Source organism: Danio rerio, chromosome 6 (genome assembly GCF_052040795.2).
Source record: "Danio rerio strain M-AB ecotype USA chromosome 6, GRCz13ab, whole genome shotgun sequence".
In the NCBI taxonomy this organism is placed as follows: Eukaryota; Metazoa; Chordata; class Actinopteri; order Cypriniformes; family Danionidae; genus Danio; species Danio rerio.
In genome coordinates, this window is record NC_141026.1 from 58,113,275 (window position 1) to 58,132,959 (window position 19,685).

The window sequence follows — 19,685 nt, forward strand, 5'->3', positions numbered from 1 at the left end:
ATTAAATTTGTGCTTATTATGCAAAAAAAAAAAAAAAGTGCCTAGTGCAATTGGCTTATGTGCAAACAACAGTATAATGGCCGGAGCAGATTGAGTGCAATTGTATGCATTAATAGTGCAAACTGGGATTGAGAATGAGAGTGTTTAAACAAGAGAGAAAAGTCGAAATGTTAATGTCTGTCTGAGAAAAGTGTATAAAGTGTGTAGTGAGGGGTTTTACAGCCTTTAGACACATATAATAACTGTAAAAAATAAAGCTGACTACTTTGTGGATTTCGTCTGTCGTGGGTTATTTTTAGAACGTAACTCCTGCAAATAATGAGGGAGCACTGTATTGTTGAACAACAAAGAATTTAAATATAAAAATAAAACTAAAAATGATTTTTCTGCTTCTTTTTTATGTCAAATATTTCCAGTCATATCAGATATTTATGTCTTAATTTGTTACTTACTTTTATTGTTGTTAAATTACAATTACTAATAAGATTGTCAGAAAAGAAAGAGTTTTACAGTCTTTGTCTGAAAAGTGAAAAATATTCTTGTGCATGCAATGTCTCACAATTTCATTCATTCATTCATTTTCTTGTCGACTTACTCCCTTTATTAATCCGGGGTCGCCACAGCGGAATGAACCGCCAACTTATCCAGCAAGTTTTTACGCTGCAGATGCCCTTCCAGCCACAACCCATTTCTGGGAAACATCCACACACACATTCACACACACTCATGCACTACGGACAATTTAGGCTACCCAATTCACCTGTACCGCATGTGTTTGGACTGTGGGGGAAACCGGAGCACCTGGAGGAAACCCACGCGAAGGCTGGGAGAACATGCAAACTCCACACAGAAACACCAACTGAGCCGAGGTTCGAACCAGCGACAGCACTACCAACTGCGCCACTGCCTCACCTAACAATTTATGAATCACAATTAATTTATTTTTGGCATGGGGTACACTAAATTCATTTATTCGTTTTTCTTTGGCTTAGTCACTTAATTATCAGTGGAATGAACCGCCATCTTTTCTAGCATATGTTAATCACAGCGGATGCCCTTCCACCTGCAACCCAGCACTGAGAAACACCCATACTCACTCATTCCCACACACACACACACACACACACACACACACACACACACACACACACACACACACACACACACACACACACACACACTACAGCCAGTTTAATTTATTCAATTCACCTATAGCACATGTGTTTGAACTGTGGGGGAAACCGGAGCACCCGGAGGAAACCCACACCAACAATAGGAGAACATACAAACTCCACAATGGAATGCCAACTGACCCAGCCAGGACTTGAACCAGTGACCTTCTTTCTGTGAGGCCACCAGGGGCGGATTTAGTCATTTGAATATTTAAAGTATATTTAATATATTTTAATATTTAATTTTAACATTATTTTTTTTCATATTTAACCTTTACACTCCTAATGTAAAATTAAAAGCAATAAAATCATAAGTAACAAAAAACAACTTCACAAACTAACTATGTACAGCAGGGGTGTCCAAACTCCTGAGTGATAAAATCAAAAGTGTCCTGCAGACTTAAAATTCAGGGTGTTTAATAATTCAGACTTCAACTGTATACGCACACACAAACACAGAGATGCTGGTATTGGTGATTTATGAGGACTCTCCATGCATTATTTACAGTAAAGAAATGCTTATTACATGGCCTTGCCCTAACCCTAAACCCAATCCTCAGAATTTGTATGTGAAAAGACCTCATTAAGTATGATTTTTAATTCAATTCAGCTTCATTTGTATAGCGCTTTTACAATGTAGATTGTGTCAAAGCAGCTTCACATAAATGGTCATAGTAACTGGAACAGTGTAGTTGAGTTTTTAGTGTTTAAGTTCAGTTCAGTTTAGCTCAGTTCAGTGTGATTTAAAATCATTACTGAGAGTCCAAACACAAGCCTTTAAGCCTTTTGAATTATGAGGACATCAAATATGACCTTATTGATCACCTTAATAAAGTACAACTACACTATAAAATGTGATTTGCTGACTTTACTTAAATAAAGAAAGCAAACTCATTGCCTTATAATTATTAAGTAAACAAACATAATTATAAAAATTAAGTAAAGTCAATAAGTTTACTCACTTTTTAAAAGTAAAATCAATGGGTTGCTTTTAAGACAACATGCTCAAAAATAAATGTTTGCTGTTTGTTCAAACTACCTATTTAAAATGAGCTGAAACAACACAATTCTTGTTTTTTTTTTTTTTTTTTTAATTTTTTTTTTTAAACATTTATTTTATGCTCAATCCACTTAAATTGGTAAAAACCAATAGGTTAACTTAAATTCTTTATGTTGTCCAAACACAAAGTAATTGTATGGAGCCCAGCATTTTTACAGTGCAGGTTTACTCACTTTTAATAAAGTAACTAATCACATTTTACAGTGTTGGTCATACCCATGTCATTGTACAAATTTCTGTCCTTGTAAAACACCAAAACCAGCACACACACTTGCAGATTCTCGATGTGCAGAGTTTGATTCCTCTAAGTCTGAACGCTGAATGTGGAAAAGCTCATTGATATGCAGAAGCATGCAACTCAGACAGGGAGTTCTGTTATTATTGGGGTGCTTGGAGAGGAGCTGTGGCTCTGCGCATGTCACAAACACACACACACACTCGCCCCAGCCACAGGTATGTCCCGGGCCCGGTGGGTAACCTCTGCCTGGCCAAAGAGCTGTCAGAAACCCTCTGCTCTTCCATCAGACTAACTGGAATGGAAAAGGCCTGAGCAGCCGGCTTGAACACCAATCCTCCTTCACATGTGTGGCTTTCCCCTCCGTATTTCAGGCTTCAGGCATCCTTTATTAGCAATTACGGAGGCTTGCTGCAGTGGAAACAGCGCTTTTGGGAAGACAGATGAATTCTGACTTTGTCTTGATTAAGGAAAATTGGTGCGAGCGTGTATCGTCTGTATGGGTATCATATTTGATGGAAATCTCCGAGGTGGGCGTTTCTGTTCTGGAGAAACTAAATCATGTGGAAAGTTTAGACCGCTGGACTACATTACCCATAATGCACTGACTCAGAATATGATATGCTGATGCTTTTGAAGTGTACAAAAGTTTTGAGAGGCACAGGAGTCACTATGAAAGGAATAGACTTTAATTAAATTTCTTAGATTTTATTGCTCTGAAACTGTACAGATTTACGAAGAATATTTCTTTTCTTAAAACAAATATGATCAGTTTTACTGTGAGGTATTTTCAAACTAAATATATTCAGTTTACGTCTATGAACATTCACTTTCGGATGAAATAAAAGGGACAATTGTTTAATGCTTTAATAGTTTGTCAGTGTGCTAATATACACCTGACAAAAGTCTAGTCGTGGATCCTTGTTTTAAGAGCAACACATAATAACTTGACTTCTAGTTGATCATTTGGAAAAGTGGCAGAAGGTGGATTTTTCTGCTGAATCATCTGTTGATCTGCATCCCAATCATTACAAATACTGCAGAAGACCTACTGGAAACCGCATGGACCCAAGATTCTTACAGAAATCAGTCAAGTTTGGTGAAGGAGAAATCATGGTTTGGGGTTACATTCAGAATGGGGGTGTGCGAGAGATCTGCATAGTAGATGGCAATACAACAGCCTGAGGTATCAAGACATTTGTGCTGCCCATTACATTACAACGACTGGGATCGAGTCTGGGGAACAGTGGTTCCAGAAATCAGGTAAGATGAAAAACAGAATCCTAAAAATAAGCGCAAGAACGCAGCGGGATCCAAAAACGCAGTCGAAATCGAAGACAAGTCGCTTGGGTTTAGGGAAGGAGGAGGAGGAAGAGGAGGGCGGCCGGGTCGGCCGATCCGGCAGCTTTTCGCACGAGAACAGCGCAGGCGCGAACGACGCGCGCTCCCGAGAGGCGCCCGAGATGTGAAAAAGCGCGCACGGCGGCCTCTCGCGGATCCACGAAAACAAGAAACACTCGAATACGTACCTCCTGGGACGTGTCTCCCGGTCCGCAGAAACGTCCGCGGGGCTACGTTTCCACAATGAGCCCAGGTTGAAAGAAGGTCAAGGTGTTCAATGATTGGCCACCCCAGTCACCAAATATGAACATTATTGAGCATGTAAGATGAAGAAGGAGGCATTAAACTGAATCCAAAGAATCTTGATGAACTCTGGGAGTCCTGCAAGAACGCTTTCCTTGCCATTCCAGATGACTTTATTAAACAGTGATTTGAGTCATTGCAGAGATGTATGGATGCAGTCCTCCAAGCCCATGATGGAGTCAATATTAATTTATTTTGGTAAAATAAGCATAATCTTGAAGCCTTTGCCTTTCATATAAACCACTTTTCAAACCAAATGATCAACTAGAAGTCAAGTTATTATTATTTTTTGTTCTTAAAACTTAGATAGGCGACAAGACTTTGGTCAGGTATTGTCATATATATATATATTGGTCATATATGTATATGACAATTGAAGTGCTCCATACATACCTGGGTCTAAAATGACTCAAACACTAAGGGCTCTATTTTGACAATTCATGCGCAGAGTGCAAAGCGCAGGGAGCAAACGCATTAAGGGCGTGTCAGATCCCACTTTCGCTAATATAAGGATGGAAAAATCCGCTTTGCACCACGGCGCATGGTCTAAAAGGCTTGAGCTTATTTTCTTAATGAGTTATAGGTGTGTTTTGAGAATAAACCAATCAGAGTCTCATTTCCCATTCCCTTTAAGAGTCAGTTGCATCGCGCCATGGTGCATTTGCTATTTATATGACGTAAAGTAAGTGGAAGTGGAAAAAATGAGCATTTCACTAGCAAGAAAACAGTTAAACAGAGCATCTGCAGCGCGAGAATGAGCAATAAGCCTCCATTATATACTTTCACTTTCGCTCTCGTGGATAGGGAAACCTTTACGCACAGACATCAATTAGCCTATAAATAATTAATTTCGTTTGTTAAGCGCAAATATTTGTTTCAAAACTATTTCTAAATTCAGCTCTAATTTCCAGCAAAGGAATAAATGAACAATAATAAAGAAGTGTGTTCAAATACCTGAGTTATATCCTAATACACATGCTGTGCCCAATATGGTCTAAAACCTGACAGGTGGACAAATCTAAGCTTGTTTTTAATAAAACAAATATAAATATGCATATAATAAATAATACTGCTAATAATAATAACATTATACAAAAGCAAATTGTCACGAATAAACTGAAAAAGCCTCCCGAGATGAAGGCATGAAAGTATGATTTTTTTTTATGTAGGCTAGAAAATAATATGTTTTGTAATGTTTTAATCCTTTATATTTATATCCTATATATATCCTTAATGTTTAATTATTTTTCATATGTAAAGATATTTGTGTATTGCTCTACATCTTGTGTGTATTAAGCAGTGTGTAAGCGAGAAAACTAACGCGGTCTGCGCTGGACAATAGACCGGCTTTGTAATGGTCCATTTAAGTTTGTATTTTTAGTCTATTTAAGTTTCTCAAAATAGCAACACGCTAGTAATGCGCCTCAGAACGCCTTCCTTTTTAGACCAGAACACCTATGGCCGCACATATGAGCAAAAATGCATTTACTATTTAAACAGCATGGCGCAAAACATCAAAACAACTCTTGCACCAAGCTGAAACTAGCAAACAACAATTGCGTTGCGCCACATTGCACCGGGTGTATGATAGGGCCCTAAGTATTACATTGTTTTTCAAATGGTAGTAACTCTTAAAACAAACAAAAGAAAAAAAACAGCAATAAATAAATAAAGTGTATTTGACAGTCTTTAAGCATAAAAATATTGTCGATTTTACAATTTAGGGTTATTTTGTTCCTATTTGTCTCCATTCTTCAAGACAATGTTAAATGTTAAATTTAAATGTGCAAACTATTCTTTTTAAGTGATTATTTTATCTATTTGTCTTTGTAGAAACCAGTTACAATTTATAGCTTTGTTTAAAATGATTGAATTGTTTTATATTAAATGAATATTTAAAGATAATATGCACACTTAAACAACAAAACCGTTTTAAGTCTGTGTGATTTATCAATCAAATATGGGAAATAACATCTTTACCCTATTTATCCGCTGCATTAAGGGATGTTTTTGCACTTTTACAATATTGCCAATGCTTGTGACATATGCAGCAATTAAGAAATCTTTTTATGGTTATTAAATAGTTTATACCAACTAAATAATTATGCGGCATAGTGGTTCAGGAATTAGCACTTTCGCCTCACATCAAGAAGGTCACTGGTTCGAGTCCCAGCTGGGCCAGTTGGCATTTCTGTGTGGAGTTTGCATGTTCTCCCCTTGTTAGTGTGGGTTTCCTCCGGGTGCTCCGGTTTCCCCCACAGTCCAAACACATGCGCTATAGGTGAATTTAATATACTAAATTAGCTATATTGTCTAGGTATGTATGTAAATGAGTATGTGTGCGTGTTTCTCAGTACTGGGTTGTGGCTGGAAGGGCATTTGCTGCGTAAAAAAAAAACATTGGAATAATTGGCAGTTCATTCCCCTGTGGCAACCTCTGAAATAGAGACAGACTAAGCCAAATGAAGGAATGCACTAAATAGTTAATGTAATGTAATATTTGAATGTATTGCAAACTGCTGTGGATTAACTTGCCTACCAAATGAATGAATATAATATAAATATGTGCTTCTAAATGTGTTACTATGTAGATGCTTCAATGCTCTGACTGATTTCTATTTGGTCAAAGTCTGTTATTTTCTAGTCTTTTTAATGCACTTATTTGAGGGTCCATTTGTAACTCATTAGCAGCAACCAGTGATAATAATTATTAATGATTCCTAGTAAATGGCCCTGCACTTTCTGGAGCAAATAATAGCGACTGTGGTTTAATAACCTCCTCAAAAATCCACAAATCTAAAAAAGTGACATAATGACTAACAAATTGGCTCTATACTTGACTTATCCAGGTGCACTGAGAGGAAATCAGGCGCAGAAAGCCTCTCGTTTTCAAAGTGTCTGCCGTGAAATGCACATGGCCCTCCGTGTTTTGATGGACTACTTCTTGAAACCTAATCAAGATATGCTTTCCCCTCCCTGAACGCGCTATGAGGCGTATTATTTTAACCCCGAATGCGCTGTATGATGTCTATGCTGTATCTGCTGGCCAAGATTTCTTTGGTATGCTTTGCTTCCTGCTTGAGCACGAAAAAAATAAATCCACATTCCTCTGGGTTCCACAATTTGGCTGCTTAAAAGAGCAGAAGACTCGTTGGGTCGGGCTGGGACGCAGCCAGTACAAACACACTGATTCTGGGCCAATTAGAGATGCTAAATGCATTTGATTCCCTGCCCTGTGACCCCTGACGTGTTCAATTAAACACGCCTCATCACTATGTGCCGTTCAAGCTGATTACACCTCACGTTCAGCTAAACGCTTCAATGGAGCGTTAAAAGATTCTCTTCAAACTTTTATTTGAGGAAAGGATCTGTCTGTGTGAGGTTTCGTTGTATATTGGTAGCATTTTAAAGACGATATATAACATTTTGGTAGTCTTAGTACAACAATTCACACAGTTTACTACACTGTAAAAAAATCCTGGTTGCCTCAAATTTGTAAGCTGAATCAAATTAACTGTATGAGTCCATTGAACTTATATTATGTTAAACTGACTTACAGCTTGTGTAACTTACATAAAATTAAGTTAGATCCAGGCTCATTCTGAAAACGTAGTCCTGCGGACGTTTCTGGAGACTGTGAAATCTGTTCTGGGAGGTACGTATTTTTGCAGTTTTAGTTTTCGCAAATCTGCGAGAGGCTGCTGTGTGCGCTTTTTCGCATCTCTAATGGCTTTCGCGAATGCCGTTCGCGCCTGCGCTGTTCTCGTGTAAACCCACCAGAAGCCGCTGTCGACAGACTGAATGACTGAATGATTGACTGGGCGACCAGCCAATCGACCGACTCACCCTCCTCCTTCCCTAAACCCAACCAATTTTACTGATTGACCAGCCCACCCGCTTACTTTCCTAAACCCAACCGACGGTTTACAAAAGCCGTCCAGAAAAAGAAAAGTCCTCGTCTGATTTTTACCGCGTTTTCAGAATTTACCACATTCTCACCCTGTTGTTCATTTTATTTTTTGGATTCTGTTTTTGTCTTGCCTCATTTCTGGAACCGCTCTACCCCAGACTCGAACCTGGTTGTCATTGAAGTTGTCAACTCCTCTCTGCATCTCAAATCTGCCGACGTACATGATGAGCTAACTAGACAAGCTGGTTGCGGCGGGAAAGCCCTCCACACGGAGGTAAGCGGTCAGCCGGTAAGCACCAAAAGGAACAGCGTCACACCGCCCCGTAGGGTTCACTTAAAAAAAATGAAATGCAGTCACACGTATCTCCGGCTACATAATTCGCGGTCTCCAGAAACATCTGTGGGACTACGTTTTCAGAATGAGCCTGTGTTGAATTATTAAGTAACAATAAAATAAAAACATATGTTGTCATGACTAATTTATTATACATTTTTTTACAGTTTACTGACTTATTACCTGCCTATTATTAAGATAAAAACTGTTTATTAGCACTCATAAAGTATGATCTTATTTTATATTCCTAATCCTACCCAATACCTAAGCCCGTGATACTACTTTAAAAACTATTATAAAGCAGCAAATTAGTGGTTTATTGAGCTAAAATCTTAGTTAATAGTTTGTTAATACCGTGAATTGGACATTTAAACAAAGTGTGATCAACAGTTTTGATCTAGTTTTTGGTTTGATTTGTTTTATTAAAGTCTGAATGTTTTTAGGCCCCTGCTGAAATTACTCCATTGACTGCCATTCAAAAACAGCTTATAGTATTTTATATATATATATATATATATATATATATATATATATATATATATATATATATATATATATATATATATATATATATATATATATATATATATATATATATATATATATATATATGTATATAAATATATATATATATATATATATATACATATACATATACATATACATATATATATATATATATATATATATATATATATATATATATATATATATATATATATATATATATATATACACACACACACACAGACACACAGACACACACATATATTTATATAGATATAAATTCTAAATATAGCTGGCTTTTATTATTTCGTCTAAGTGGCATCTTAAATAAATAAATACACACACACATATATACATACAGTTGAAGTCACATATGTGTGTGTGTGTGTGTGTGGTGTGTGTGTATTTATTTATTTAAGATGCCACTTAGACGAAATAACAAAAGCCAGCTAACTTTAGAATATGTAATTATATATTTATGTATATTCATTCATTTGCTTTATTTTTGTTCGGCTTAGTCTCTTATTGATCAGTAGTCGACACAGCGAAATGAACCGACAACTATTTCAGCAGATGTTTTACGCAGTGGATGCCCTTCCAGCCACAACACAGTACTGGGAAAATACTTAAGTGTATGTCAATGACAAATATATTAAGATTTTTCTGTCAGTATGTTAGGTCAAGTACACTTAAGTGCAATTTTTAAGTACATTTCAGAGAAGTAAATAGTAGACGGATATTTAATTCTATTTTAAAAGACTTAGACTCATAGCACACTGAAATAAAATCATTTCTAAAGGATGCTTTACTATGATATGAAGACTTTTCTGCCAAATGCATATAGGTAAAATATTTGTTTTGGGATATCCTTGGTATAGCAGGCAGGCACCATAAACTCAGGCACATGCATGTGTAAGAAAGTGCATGAGGTCAGTTTTGATTTGATGTTGACTTCGAGCTAAACTCAATTTGAGGGGTAAATGTAATGGCAATTAAATTCAGATAAATGGCTGTACTTTCCCGAGCGCGCTCAGACGCGGGTCTAAGAGAGTGAATTTGTTTATTACGGCTTGAGAGAGCAAGAAAACGCATATGGATCCGCACCACTGTGTTGAAAGACACTTTAAAGTATTTGAAAGAGTGTACTAACAGATTAGAGCACTCCTTGATCTAATGAAAATCCATATTGCAAAACATTTAGCCATGAGAGAGGCATACGTAATCTAATAAGACGCATAACGAAATTTCTGAATTACTGGTAGAGCAAATAGATAATGGAGATGAACTGTGTGGGCTTTATTCGATAATATAAAACTAATTGAAAAATGTAGCGATATTTATTGTTATCAATACAGCTCATATTGTAAATATAAACACGCAGCAGCTTCTTCAACATAATCATGGTTTTACACAATGCCCTGTAATAAATTATACAGCCACAGTTGTACTTTACATACCGCTGCACAAACTAATGGTCACTCTGATGTGCACGTCAATGTTAAACCAATCAGTCGTTCCTGAAGGCACAGGAAATAGACTTTATTAGCACTCACCTCCTCTCCTAAGACAACCTTCAGCTCTCATCCACACAATTAGACTAAGTGGCCTGTCACTGACAATTTCGATTCATATTCATTGTCCACAGCATCAGAAATGTCATGAAAACGCTGTTTAACCAGCAGCAACACTGACAGTCTGGTCGTCCACTCCATTCCTAAAAGACACCAGGTAGTGAAAGGGACAAAATAAGTGACTTAACATGAAATAAACACATTTTCCCATCAAAAAATGACCATGGGAGAATAGTGATGCTTCAAAAGAAATATCAATGGACTCTTATGGAGTGCTGAGTAGATTGTATTGAGTTAAATTATGAGAATTGTAGTCAGTAATCTATAAACTTTAAGATAATGGGATCAACTGTTGTTTTGAGCTATAGATTATGCACATTTCGGGATATTGTAAAACAAAACCATCGAAGAAATGAAAGAATACGCATGCGCATACATTCTAGAAATGTGCATAACAACATGAAACAATGTGACAACAGAAGAATTTTTTGGAAGAAAGAAAGAAAGAAAGAAAGAAAGAAAGAAAGAAAGAAAGAAAGAAAGAAAGAAAGAAAGAAAGAAAGAAAGAAAGAAAGAAAGAAAGAAAGAAAGAAAGAAAGAAAGAAACAAACAAACAAACAAACAAACAAACAAACATGGAAACAGACAAGCAAAGAAAGAAAGAAAGAAAGAAAGAAAGAAAGAAACAAACAAACAAACAAACAAACAAACAAACAAACAAACAAACAAACAAACAAACAAACAATAATGGAAACAAACAAGCAAAGAAAGAAAGAAAGAAAGAAAGAAAGAAAGAAAGAAAGAAAGAAAGAAAGAAACAAACAAACAAACAAACAAACAAACAAACAAAAATGGAAACAAACAAGCAAAGAAAGAAAGAAACAAACAAACTAAAATGGAAAGAAAGAAAGAAAGAAACAAACAAACAAACAAACAAACAAACAAAAATGGAAACAAACAAACAAGCAAAAAAAAAGAAAGAAAGAAACGAATGAAGGAACGAACAAACAACTGAGCAAAGAAAGAAAGAAAGGAAGAAAGAAAGAAAGAAAGAAAGAAAGAAAAAAAAGAAAGAAAGAAAGAAAGAAAGAAAGAAAAACAAACAAACAAACAAACAAACAAACATAAATAGAAAGAAACAAACAAGCAAGCAAACAAGCAAAGAAAGAAAGAAACAAACAAACAAACAAACTAAAATGGAAAGAAAGAAAGAAAGAAAGAAAGAAAGAAAGAAAGAAAGAAAGAAAGAAAGAAAGAAAGAAAGAAAGAAAGAAAGAAACAAACAAACAAATAAAAATGGAAACAAACAAATAAAAATGGAAACAAACAAACAAGCAAAAAAGAAAGAAAGAAATGAACGAAGGAACGAACAAACAACTGAGCAAAGAAAGAAAGAAAGAAATGAACGAAGGAACGAACAAACAACTGAGCAAAGAAAGAAAGAAAGAAAGAAAGAAAGAAAGAAAGAAAGAAAGAAAGAAAGAAAGAAAGAAAGAAAGAAAGAAAAACAAACAAACAAACAAAAATAGAAAGAAACAAACAAGCAAGCAAACAAACAAACAAACAAACAAACAAAGATTTTTTTTGTTATTTAGTGTAAAAGCAATTCCATGCAAATGTCAACCTTGCCATGAAAAACATAAAGTTTTCACAAAAATGGCGAAACCTCTTGTAAGTTCTTTTGTGCTTGCATTTTACAGTACTACCACAATACTCAAATGTCTCTGTCAGTGTTTTTAAACAATTATATTTGATTTACTAAAGTCACACAAGTGCCAATTTCACATCTGTCACATCCATAATGAAGCTTTTTCCTCACAAATGCAAAATAAAATTATATCAATACCTGTTTTCTTTACTGAGCCAACTTTTATCCTTTTGATAGCAATATTTATTTTGGGTTGTGCAGATTAATTCACAGAAATTCTACAAAGCATGTTGTATCCTGAAAACTTGCAAACTGTTTTGGTCACATCCATAATCCATGTTTATTTTCCTCATTTAAAATATAAAAATATTTTTTTTATCTTATAACTCTATGGTTAGTTGTTTTGGAAATAAACAGATGTTTTAATAAAACGTTAATGTATACTTTCTCTATGTATTTATATTTTGAGATGCTTAGATTTACTGCAAATGTCACATATGGAATTGTTCATAACATATATACATTTTAACTGCATTATGACCTGTTAATTATATAGACTCATATGCCTATGAAAAATAAGTAGACTTAATTGTATGCTTAGATTTAATAACCCTTGATTCTTATACACTTGGCAAGAATTTTGGTAGGCTATAGAATATTCAAGTCTTTTGTGTTATAAACGTAATGACATTTCAGTAGAAATTTTTTATAAATCATGTTAAAATGGATGACAGTGATTATTTATTTATTTATTTATCTGTCTGTCTAGAAAAAAGGATATATTATAATATACCTACAAATCCCTAACCCTAACCCAACATACAAAACTACCTTAGCCCAATTTAACTTGTATTGTTTCAAAGCGCTCTTTCGTTTTCTCTTAGTATTGTTGCACTGAATAACCCTGAATTAAAATGCTATTAGCTCCAAATGTACTAATTTAGCCGCTTATAAAGACATCGACCATCACTTCCGTCATAAGTATCCCCACCTATAAACTCAATGACATTTCAGTCAACATTTTCTATAAATCATGCTAAAATAGATGACAGACATTATTATTTATTTGTTTCCTACTGAAAAAACTGCTTAAACCAGCCTATGCTGGTTGGCTGGTTTTAGCTGGTCGACCAGGCTGGTTTTAGAGGGGCTTTGGCCACTTCCAGGCTGGTTTCCAGCCATTTCCAGCCTGGTCTTGGCTGGTCAGTCTGGGAGATGGCCAGCAAAAACCAGCTTGACCAGCCAAGCCAGGCTGGGAGCCCAGCCAAAACCAGCTATGTCGAGCTTAAACCAGGCTGGTCAAGCTGGTTTTAGCTGGATTTAGCTTGTCATTTTCCAGCCTGATGATGACCAGCCTGGAAATGGCCAAAACCCCTCTAAAACCAGCCCTGTTGACCAGCTAAAAACAGCCAACCAGCCTAGGCGGGTTTAAGCTGGATTTTTCAGCAGGGGTTTGTTCAGAAAAAAACAGGAAATGTTCAAATCTAAGTTACCCTAATGCTAACCCAACATCCAAAACTACCTTTATTATTTACATTTTGTTGTTCTTGTTGTTTTGATTCCCTTTCGTTTTCACTCAATATTGTTGCACTGAATAACTCTGTTATTAAAAAATGCTAATAGTATTTATTTCTTTAGCTCTAAATGTAGTAATTTTATACGTTTATAAAGACCTTCATCACTTCCGTCATAAGGATCCCCGCCATAAGAGTTGAACTCGCCGCGTAAAACGAACACTGAGTATAGACCGCCATCTTGTGGTTTGTGTGTTTATATGTGTTATTTTACAGTGTAATATTTAAAGCGCTCACTAAGCGGCGGTATAAAAAAATAAATAAACCCGAACTCACCTCTGACGCTCTTCACTGTATCTCCTCGGTTGTTTACACTTTTATCCTTTAGCATCAGCCGTCAGTCAGTTCTGTCAGTAAAACTGCTTAATTCTTATTTTCCAGCATGGGATGCGACGGAGGAACCATTCCTAAAAGACACGAACTAGTCAAGGGACCGAAAAAGGTCGAAAAGGTAAAGAGTTTAAGTAAAACGTTTGTTTATTTGACGCCAATCATCAATAAATTAGCATGTAGCATAGTAGCACTCGTGATATGTATGTAAGTTATCGTTTTTATTTTCTTAAGCTGCTGTTGAGTTGAATTAAACGACGATTGACTTATTTTTTCTGGTAACGTTAACGTTAGATATGTATCTAGGAGATACTACGTATTTTAAAATACACCATTGTACTTAAATTCACGATTTTTGGATCAATAATCACTTGTACTAAAAAGATTTTAACATAAGTGATGTTTAAAAGTTAAAATGAATTCACGTAACGTTAACTTAACGTTACTAACATAACGTTATTTCAGAATACCCAAGTATTATAATTTTACTTTGAAGTACCATGGCATTTTCTATAGCACTATAATGTAAATGAATTGTTATAATTATATTTGTGTTACGATTATTTTTATTTACCATTTAATAAACTACTTAATTAGAATGCTTACTGGATATAAAAATAAATCCAAGAGTGATTCATACCCATAATTCCAGTGGTTTGCTCACACTCTCTCACACACACACACACGCACACACACACAAATATTCACAGAAATAAAATGTTTTGTAGTATACTTACTATAAAAATGTTTAAAATAAAAGTGATCTTTAAAAAATATTTTCATTATTTTAGTTGAATATGTAGAATCCTGGATGTATGTGTTTTGAGATCACTGGATACAATTATAATTTTTTTTGAGCATTTTAATTAGGGTTTTTTTTATTTTATTTTTTTATTTTTTAATTTTTTGTATTGTTTGCTATTTTGATAGCTTATGTCATAAATTGGAGTGAAGTTTTATATTCGCATATTCGTTCATTTTAAGGGTCCTTATATTGTTTACCATGCTACTTTGAATATTTGGTCTGAAACCGCATGTTATGACTTCAAAACAACGTTAACACTTTTTAATTGACTGTGAACAATGCTGTACTTTGATAGTCGTTGGCTGCTAATATGATTTCCTTATTTAGATTTTTCAAATAATAGTTTTCTGAAATATTATATTAATATATTATTATTATTATTATTATTTAAGGAGACTGTCCAAATATGCGAATATAAATCCAACTTCACCTCACCATGTCATAGTTAGATCTTAGTAGATCAAGTTAAACTAAATGAAAATATTAGACAGTGTTATTTTAATACAATGAAATTTTATCATTAAAATTTTTATATCTGAGTCTAAAAAGTGTTTAATAATAAGTTAGGTACTATAAGTTAGGTACTACATGGTTAGTCTTAGATTTTATTGCATGTTTGAGGTGTAATAACTTGCTGTTTAGATATCTTAAAATATGTCAGTGTGTCTCCAGATGCACACCAGTAAGGTGTGTGTTTTTAAAAACAATGTTATATTAGGTTTAAATATGCTAACTTAACGAAGACCTAGTCTTGGCTAAGCCCTGTTTGTGAAACTATTTCGCAGTTTCTTGCATCTGTGCCGATGTTTTTTTGTTTAAAAGTTTAAAATGTGTATTTCCACATTATTGTTATTAGTTATGCCATTAAATATTAGTAAATCTTACTTGCCTCATAAATCATAAATTTTTAATACCTAATACCTGGTGTTATATTATTTTGAATATTCCTTCTATTTTTATAATGCTTTCTGGGTGCTCAAAGCGCTTTACAGATGTTGGGGGGAATCTCCACATCCACCACCAGTGTTATGGTTATAATTATGGATGATAAACAAGAGCTTGTTTTTAGGCCTGTGCCTGTCACAGTGATCAGTATAACATCTTAGCACACAACACATTGACATGACCTCAGTAATTTTTGGTGATGGATTATATATCACCCATACTTAAAAAAAAAAAATTCGAACAACATTTTAGCTGATTGCACAACATCTGTATCTCTTGCAGGTGTCAGTATGGTTAAAAACACTAAAGTATTTACTATCAATGACTATAGTATATTTTTTAATGTGGGTATTTGACAGCTGAAAATAAATCTGGTAGCAGACATCACAGCCTCTGTTACTTTATACCACGTACTTTTTGTTAACAAGTATTGTTATTTATTTGGGATATATGTTTTCACGTTATGCTTCAAATACCAAATTATTAAATTTATAAAATGACTCTAATTAAATTAAATATTCTTAAGAATAAAATATTATGTGGTCTTCTTTGTGATGATATCGTATTGTCATTCTGACATTAAATAACAGAAAATGACAGTGATAGTGACATAAAATTGTCCTAAAATGACAATATTATTGTTAACCCCAATATATTTTGGTGCAATATCTAATACAACAAAAAATAGTTATTGTGACAGGCCTACTTGTTTTTTGCAGGTTGATAAAAATGCAGAGCTCGCTGCCAAATGGAAATACTGTGCTTTGAGCCAGGAGAAGCTAAAGCGGCCCATAGTCGCTTGTGAGCTGGGCAGGTAAATAATTATATATTGTAATAATTACATACTTTATATGTCAAACTGTAAGCTAGATCAGTAAATGTTGTCACATGTATTTAAAAAGGGCTTAAATCTGAGTGTCCACCCCATATTTACGAAAAATAGATCCTAAAGGTAAAATAAATAAAGAAAATAAAATAGGTCCAAGTATAGACCCTTGCGGAACTCCGCATGTCAGGGTTCTGGAGGATGAAAAGGTCTGACCCACGTTAACACAAAAGCTTCTGTCTGACAAATAAGATCTAAACCATTTAAGAGCAGAGCCCTGAATGCCCACTAGCTCATAACCGTTTGAAACATTACTATTCTAATCATTTATTTTCACATTAAAGTATGGTATTGTACTTGCTGTTAAATGTTTTATATGTGTATAAATTGAAAATCCTTTTTAAGGGCCTAAATGGCTCATCTCTGACCCACATAATCACATGGTCATTTGCACATATTAAAACCCTTTAGGCTGAAACATGACCTTTACTTCACACCCTTCACACGTCTGATCACCTGTTTGGGATTAATTTTAAATGCTAATGGCTTACTACCTTACTTAATCTCTTTTATAATCGCATGCTATTGTTCTTGCATAACCAACCATTGTTTAACTGTGGTATCTGAAATAAGATCCGCGTAACCACAGCTGAAGCCATGGATGGATCCTCACGGAAAGCTCCACAGGTTTCAATAGAATTTGAATATTTTGTTTAAATGATTGACCAATAAGAATGCAGCTCTGGTTGGCATAATTTACCATATTAAAATTCATTTTGCCGATTTACTTATAACACCTCAGTATGTGCAGAATGTAAAAAGCCTGTAATACTACTTAATCACTTAATGGGCATCTGCAGAAATGGCGACTTTGTTGGATAAATATATTGCAAAGTATATATATTTTTAAATGGTAGGCAATTGCTTTAAAAATGAGTATTTTTTCTTTCCCCAGACTGTATAATAAAGATGCCATCATTGAGTACTTGTTGGATAAATCAGCAGAGAGGCCGAACACAGAGGTTGTGGCTCACATTCGTAGCCTCAAGGTCAGTAAATGCTTACAAATTGTCATTATCTAGATGACAGTGAGAAATAAGCTTTTCCTCGAGTGATTTGCCTCTTTATACAACAGTTCTGTCTGGTTCTCAAATCTGATTGGCTGATAGCCGTGCGATATTCTGCAGTATCAGAACTCCTACTGCCTCTTTACCCTATGTGTATTACTCCGCCCACATACAGCCAGCAAAAAGCAGACACTACAGATCTAAAGTTTAAAAGATGCACGCTCAACTGTTAAACTGTCAGCTTATGGCTGCGTCCGAAACCGCATACGTCCATACTATATAGTACGCCAAAATCAGTATGCGAGTCGAGTAGTATGTCCGAATTTATAGAATTCGAAAATCAGTATGCGAGAAGTACCCGGATGACTTACTACTTCCGGCGAGATTCCGCAGTGCGCTTCCCATGCATGCTGCGCTATCCCATGATGCCCCGCGAAAGAATTCATGAATGGAAGTAAAGCGACGCAACTGACACAGGTAGGTCACGTGACCATGACAAAATGGCGGATGTAGTACGTCCGAATTCCATTCATACTTTTCACATTCATACTGTATAGAACGTACTTTTCTAACGGCCGAGTAATACGTTTAAATTCAAATGCAGTACCTACTGAGTAGTAGGCGGTTTCGGACGCAGCCTATGATTTGAATCCGGAAGAAAGTAGTTCCTCGTACAAAAGGGTTTTTGAGACTCTCCATGTTTGATTTTGTTTTTATATACACAATTATGCCGTCAAACTGTTGTATAAACGCAATATCACACTCGTAGCAGTGGGGCACTAAGGCACTCCCACCAGTGCCGATATACAGCCATATCGCACTGCTACTCATGTGATATTGCTCATGTATGAACTGTGCAAATGTGTGTGCGTCTGTGTGTGAGAGGTTTTTTTTTTCATTCATTCATTTTCCTTCGGCTCAGTCCCTGATTTAACAGTGGTCGCCACAGCAGTATAAACCGTTAACTTATCCAGCATATGTTTTACTCAGCGTATGCCCCTCCAGCTGCAACCCAGTACTGGGAATCAACCATACACACTCATCCACACACACTCATACACTATGTTCATTCCATTTCCTCTTGGACTGACTGACAAAAACAGTATTAGTTCAAAGATGATAAAAGCAGGTAAAATAGATTAAAACTATCATTTCAAAGCTGTCCAAATGTGACAGTTTATAAGCATCAGCTGCCGACTGGATGTTCGTTACATTCTCCTTGCGCAATCACTCAAAGCATAATGGTAATTTTGCATTGCTGTGCTCACAACAGATGCGGAACGTGCGTATAAATCGTGCTATTCGCGCTTAAATAGCCGCGTAAACATTTGAGTTTACTCGCTTCATTCGCTCGCCAAACCCTGCTTTGTTCGCGCATCAAATCCGCTTCATTCACGCATCAAATTCACTTTAGAAAGGACCCGGACTTGTGTAATGGGCAGGGCTTCTGTCTGCCCGGTGACTCTAGCTTTGTTGCTAAATGGGTAACATGGATTTTATTTTAAAAATACCAGTGTTTATGTGCTTTATGAAGGCTGAAAAATAGCGTTGATACGTTTAGGGCCGTGTCCGAGTCAACTAGATCCTTTCAGAGGTGCATCCAGCTCTATGAGTTCATAAACTCCTCTAGAAACTTAACCTGGTTGATGGAGGCTTTCAGCAGTGATTCTGACTGACCCAAGCCCAGTTTGATGAACAGTTGTCGGTGTCGGCTGAAGGATTTCCCCGGGGACACCAACAACAGGCCCTATGTCACCATCACGCCCCCCACAAGAGCAAGCTCCTGATTGGATAACGCGGCCATTCGCACGTATTAGGATGTCTATTCGCGCGTTTACATTGACTTACCATGTAAATCTTGACACGCAGTCCGCTTCTGGTGTGAACATAGGATAAGAAAAACGTCTATACCAAATGTTTTTGGGGGAAACCGGAGCACCTGGAGGAAACCCATGCCAACACTGGGAGAACATGCAAACTCCACACAGAAACATCAACTGTCCTGCTGTGAGGTGACGGTGCTAACCATTCTGCCACTGTGCCGCCAAATAGGATTT

General features: G+C 35.8%; 2 protein-coding genes across 4 annotated transcripts in view; one reads left to right on the forward strand and one right to left on the reverse strand.

Annotated features, from left to right (window-relative positions):
- slc12a5a (solute carrier family 12 member 5a) overlaps nt 1-19,685 on the reverse strand; it is a 2,560,186-nt gene that overhangs the window by 2,070,881 nt on the left and 469,620 nt on the right. The gene's annotated exons all lie outside the window — the stretch shown is intronic.
- rtf2 (replication termination factor 2) overlaps nt 13,945-19,685 on the forward strand; it is a 65,187-nt gene continuing 59,446 nt past the window's right edge. For 2 of the 3 annotated variants that reach the window (XR_015492495.1, XM_087255043.1), the window contains exons 1-3: nt 13,946-14,106; nt 16,455-16,549; nt 17,517-17,610. Coding sequence is in view for 2 of the 3 variants with exons in the window: in XM_087255043.1 (XP_087111169.1) it covers nt 14,038-14,106; nt 16,455-16,549; nt 17,517-17,610 (258 nt within the window). In the remaining variant the exon portion in view is untranslated. 3 annotated transcript variants of the gene reach the window in all.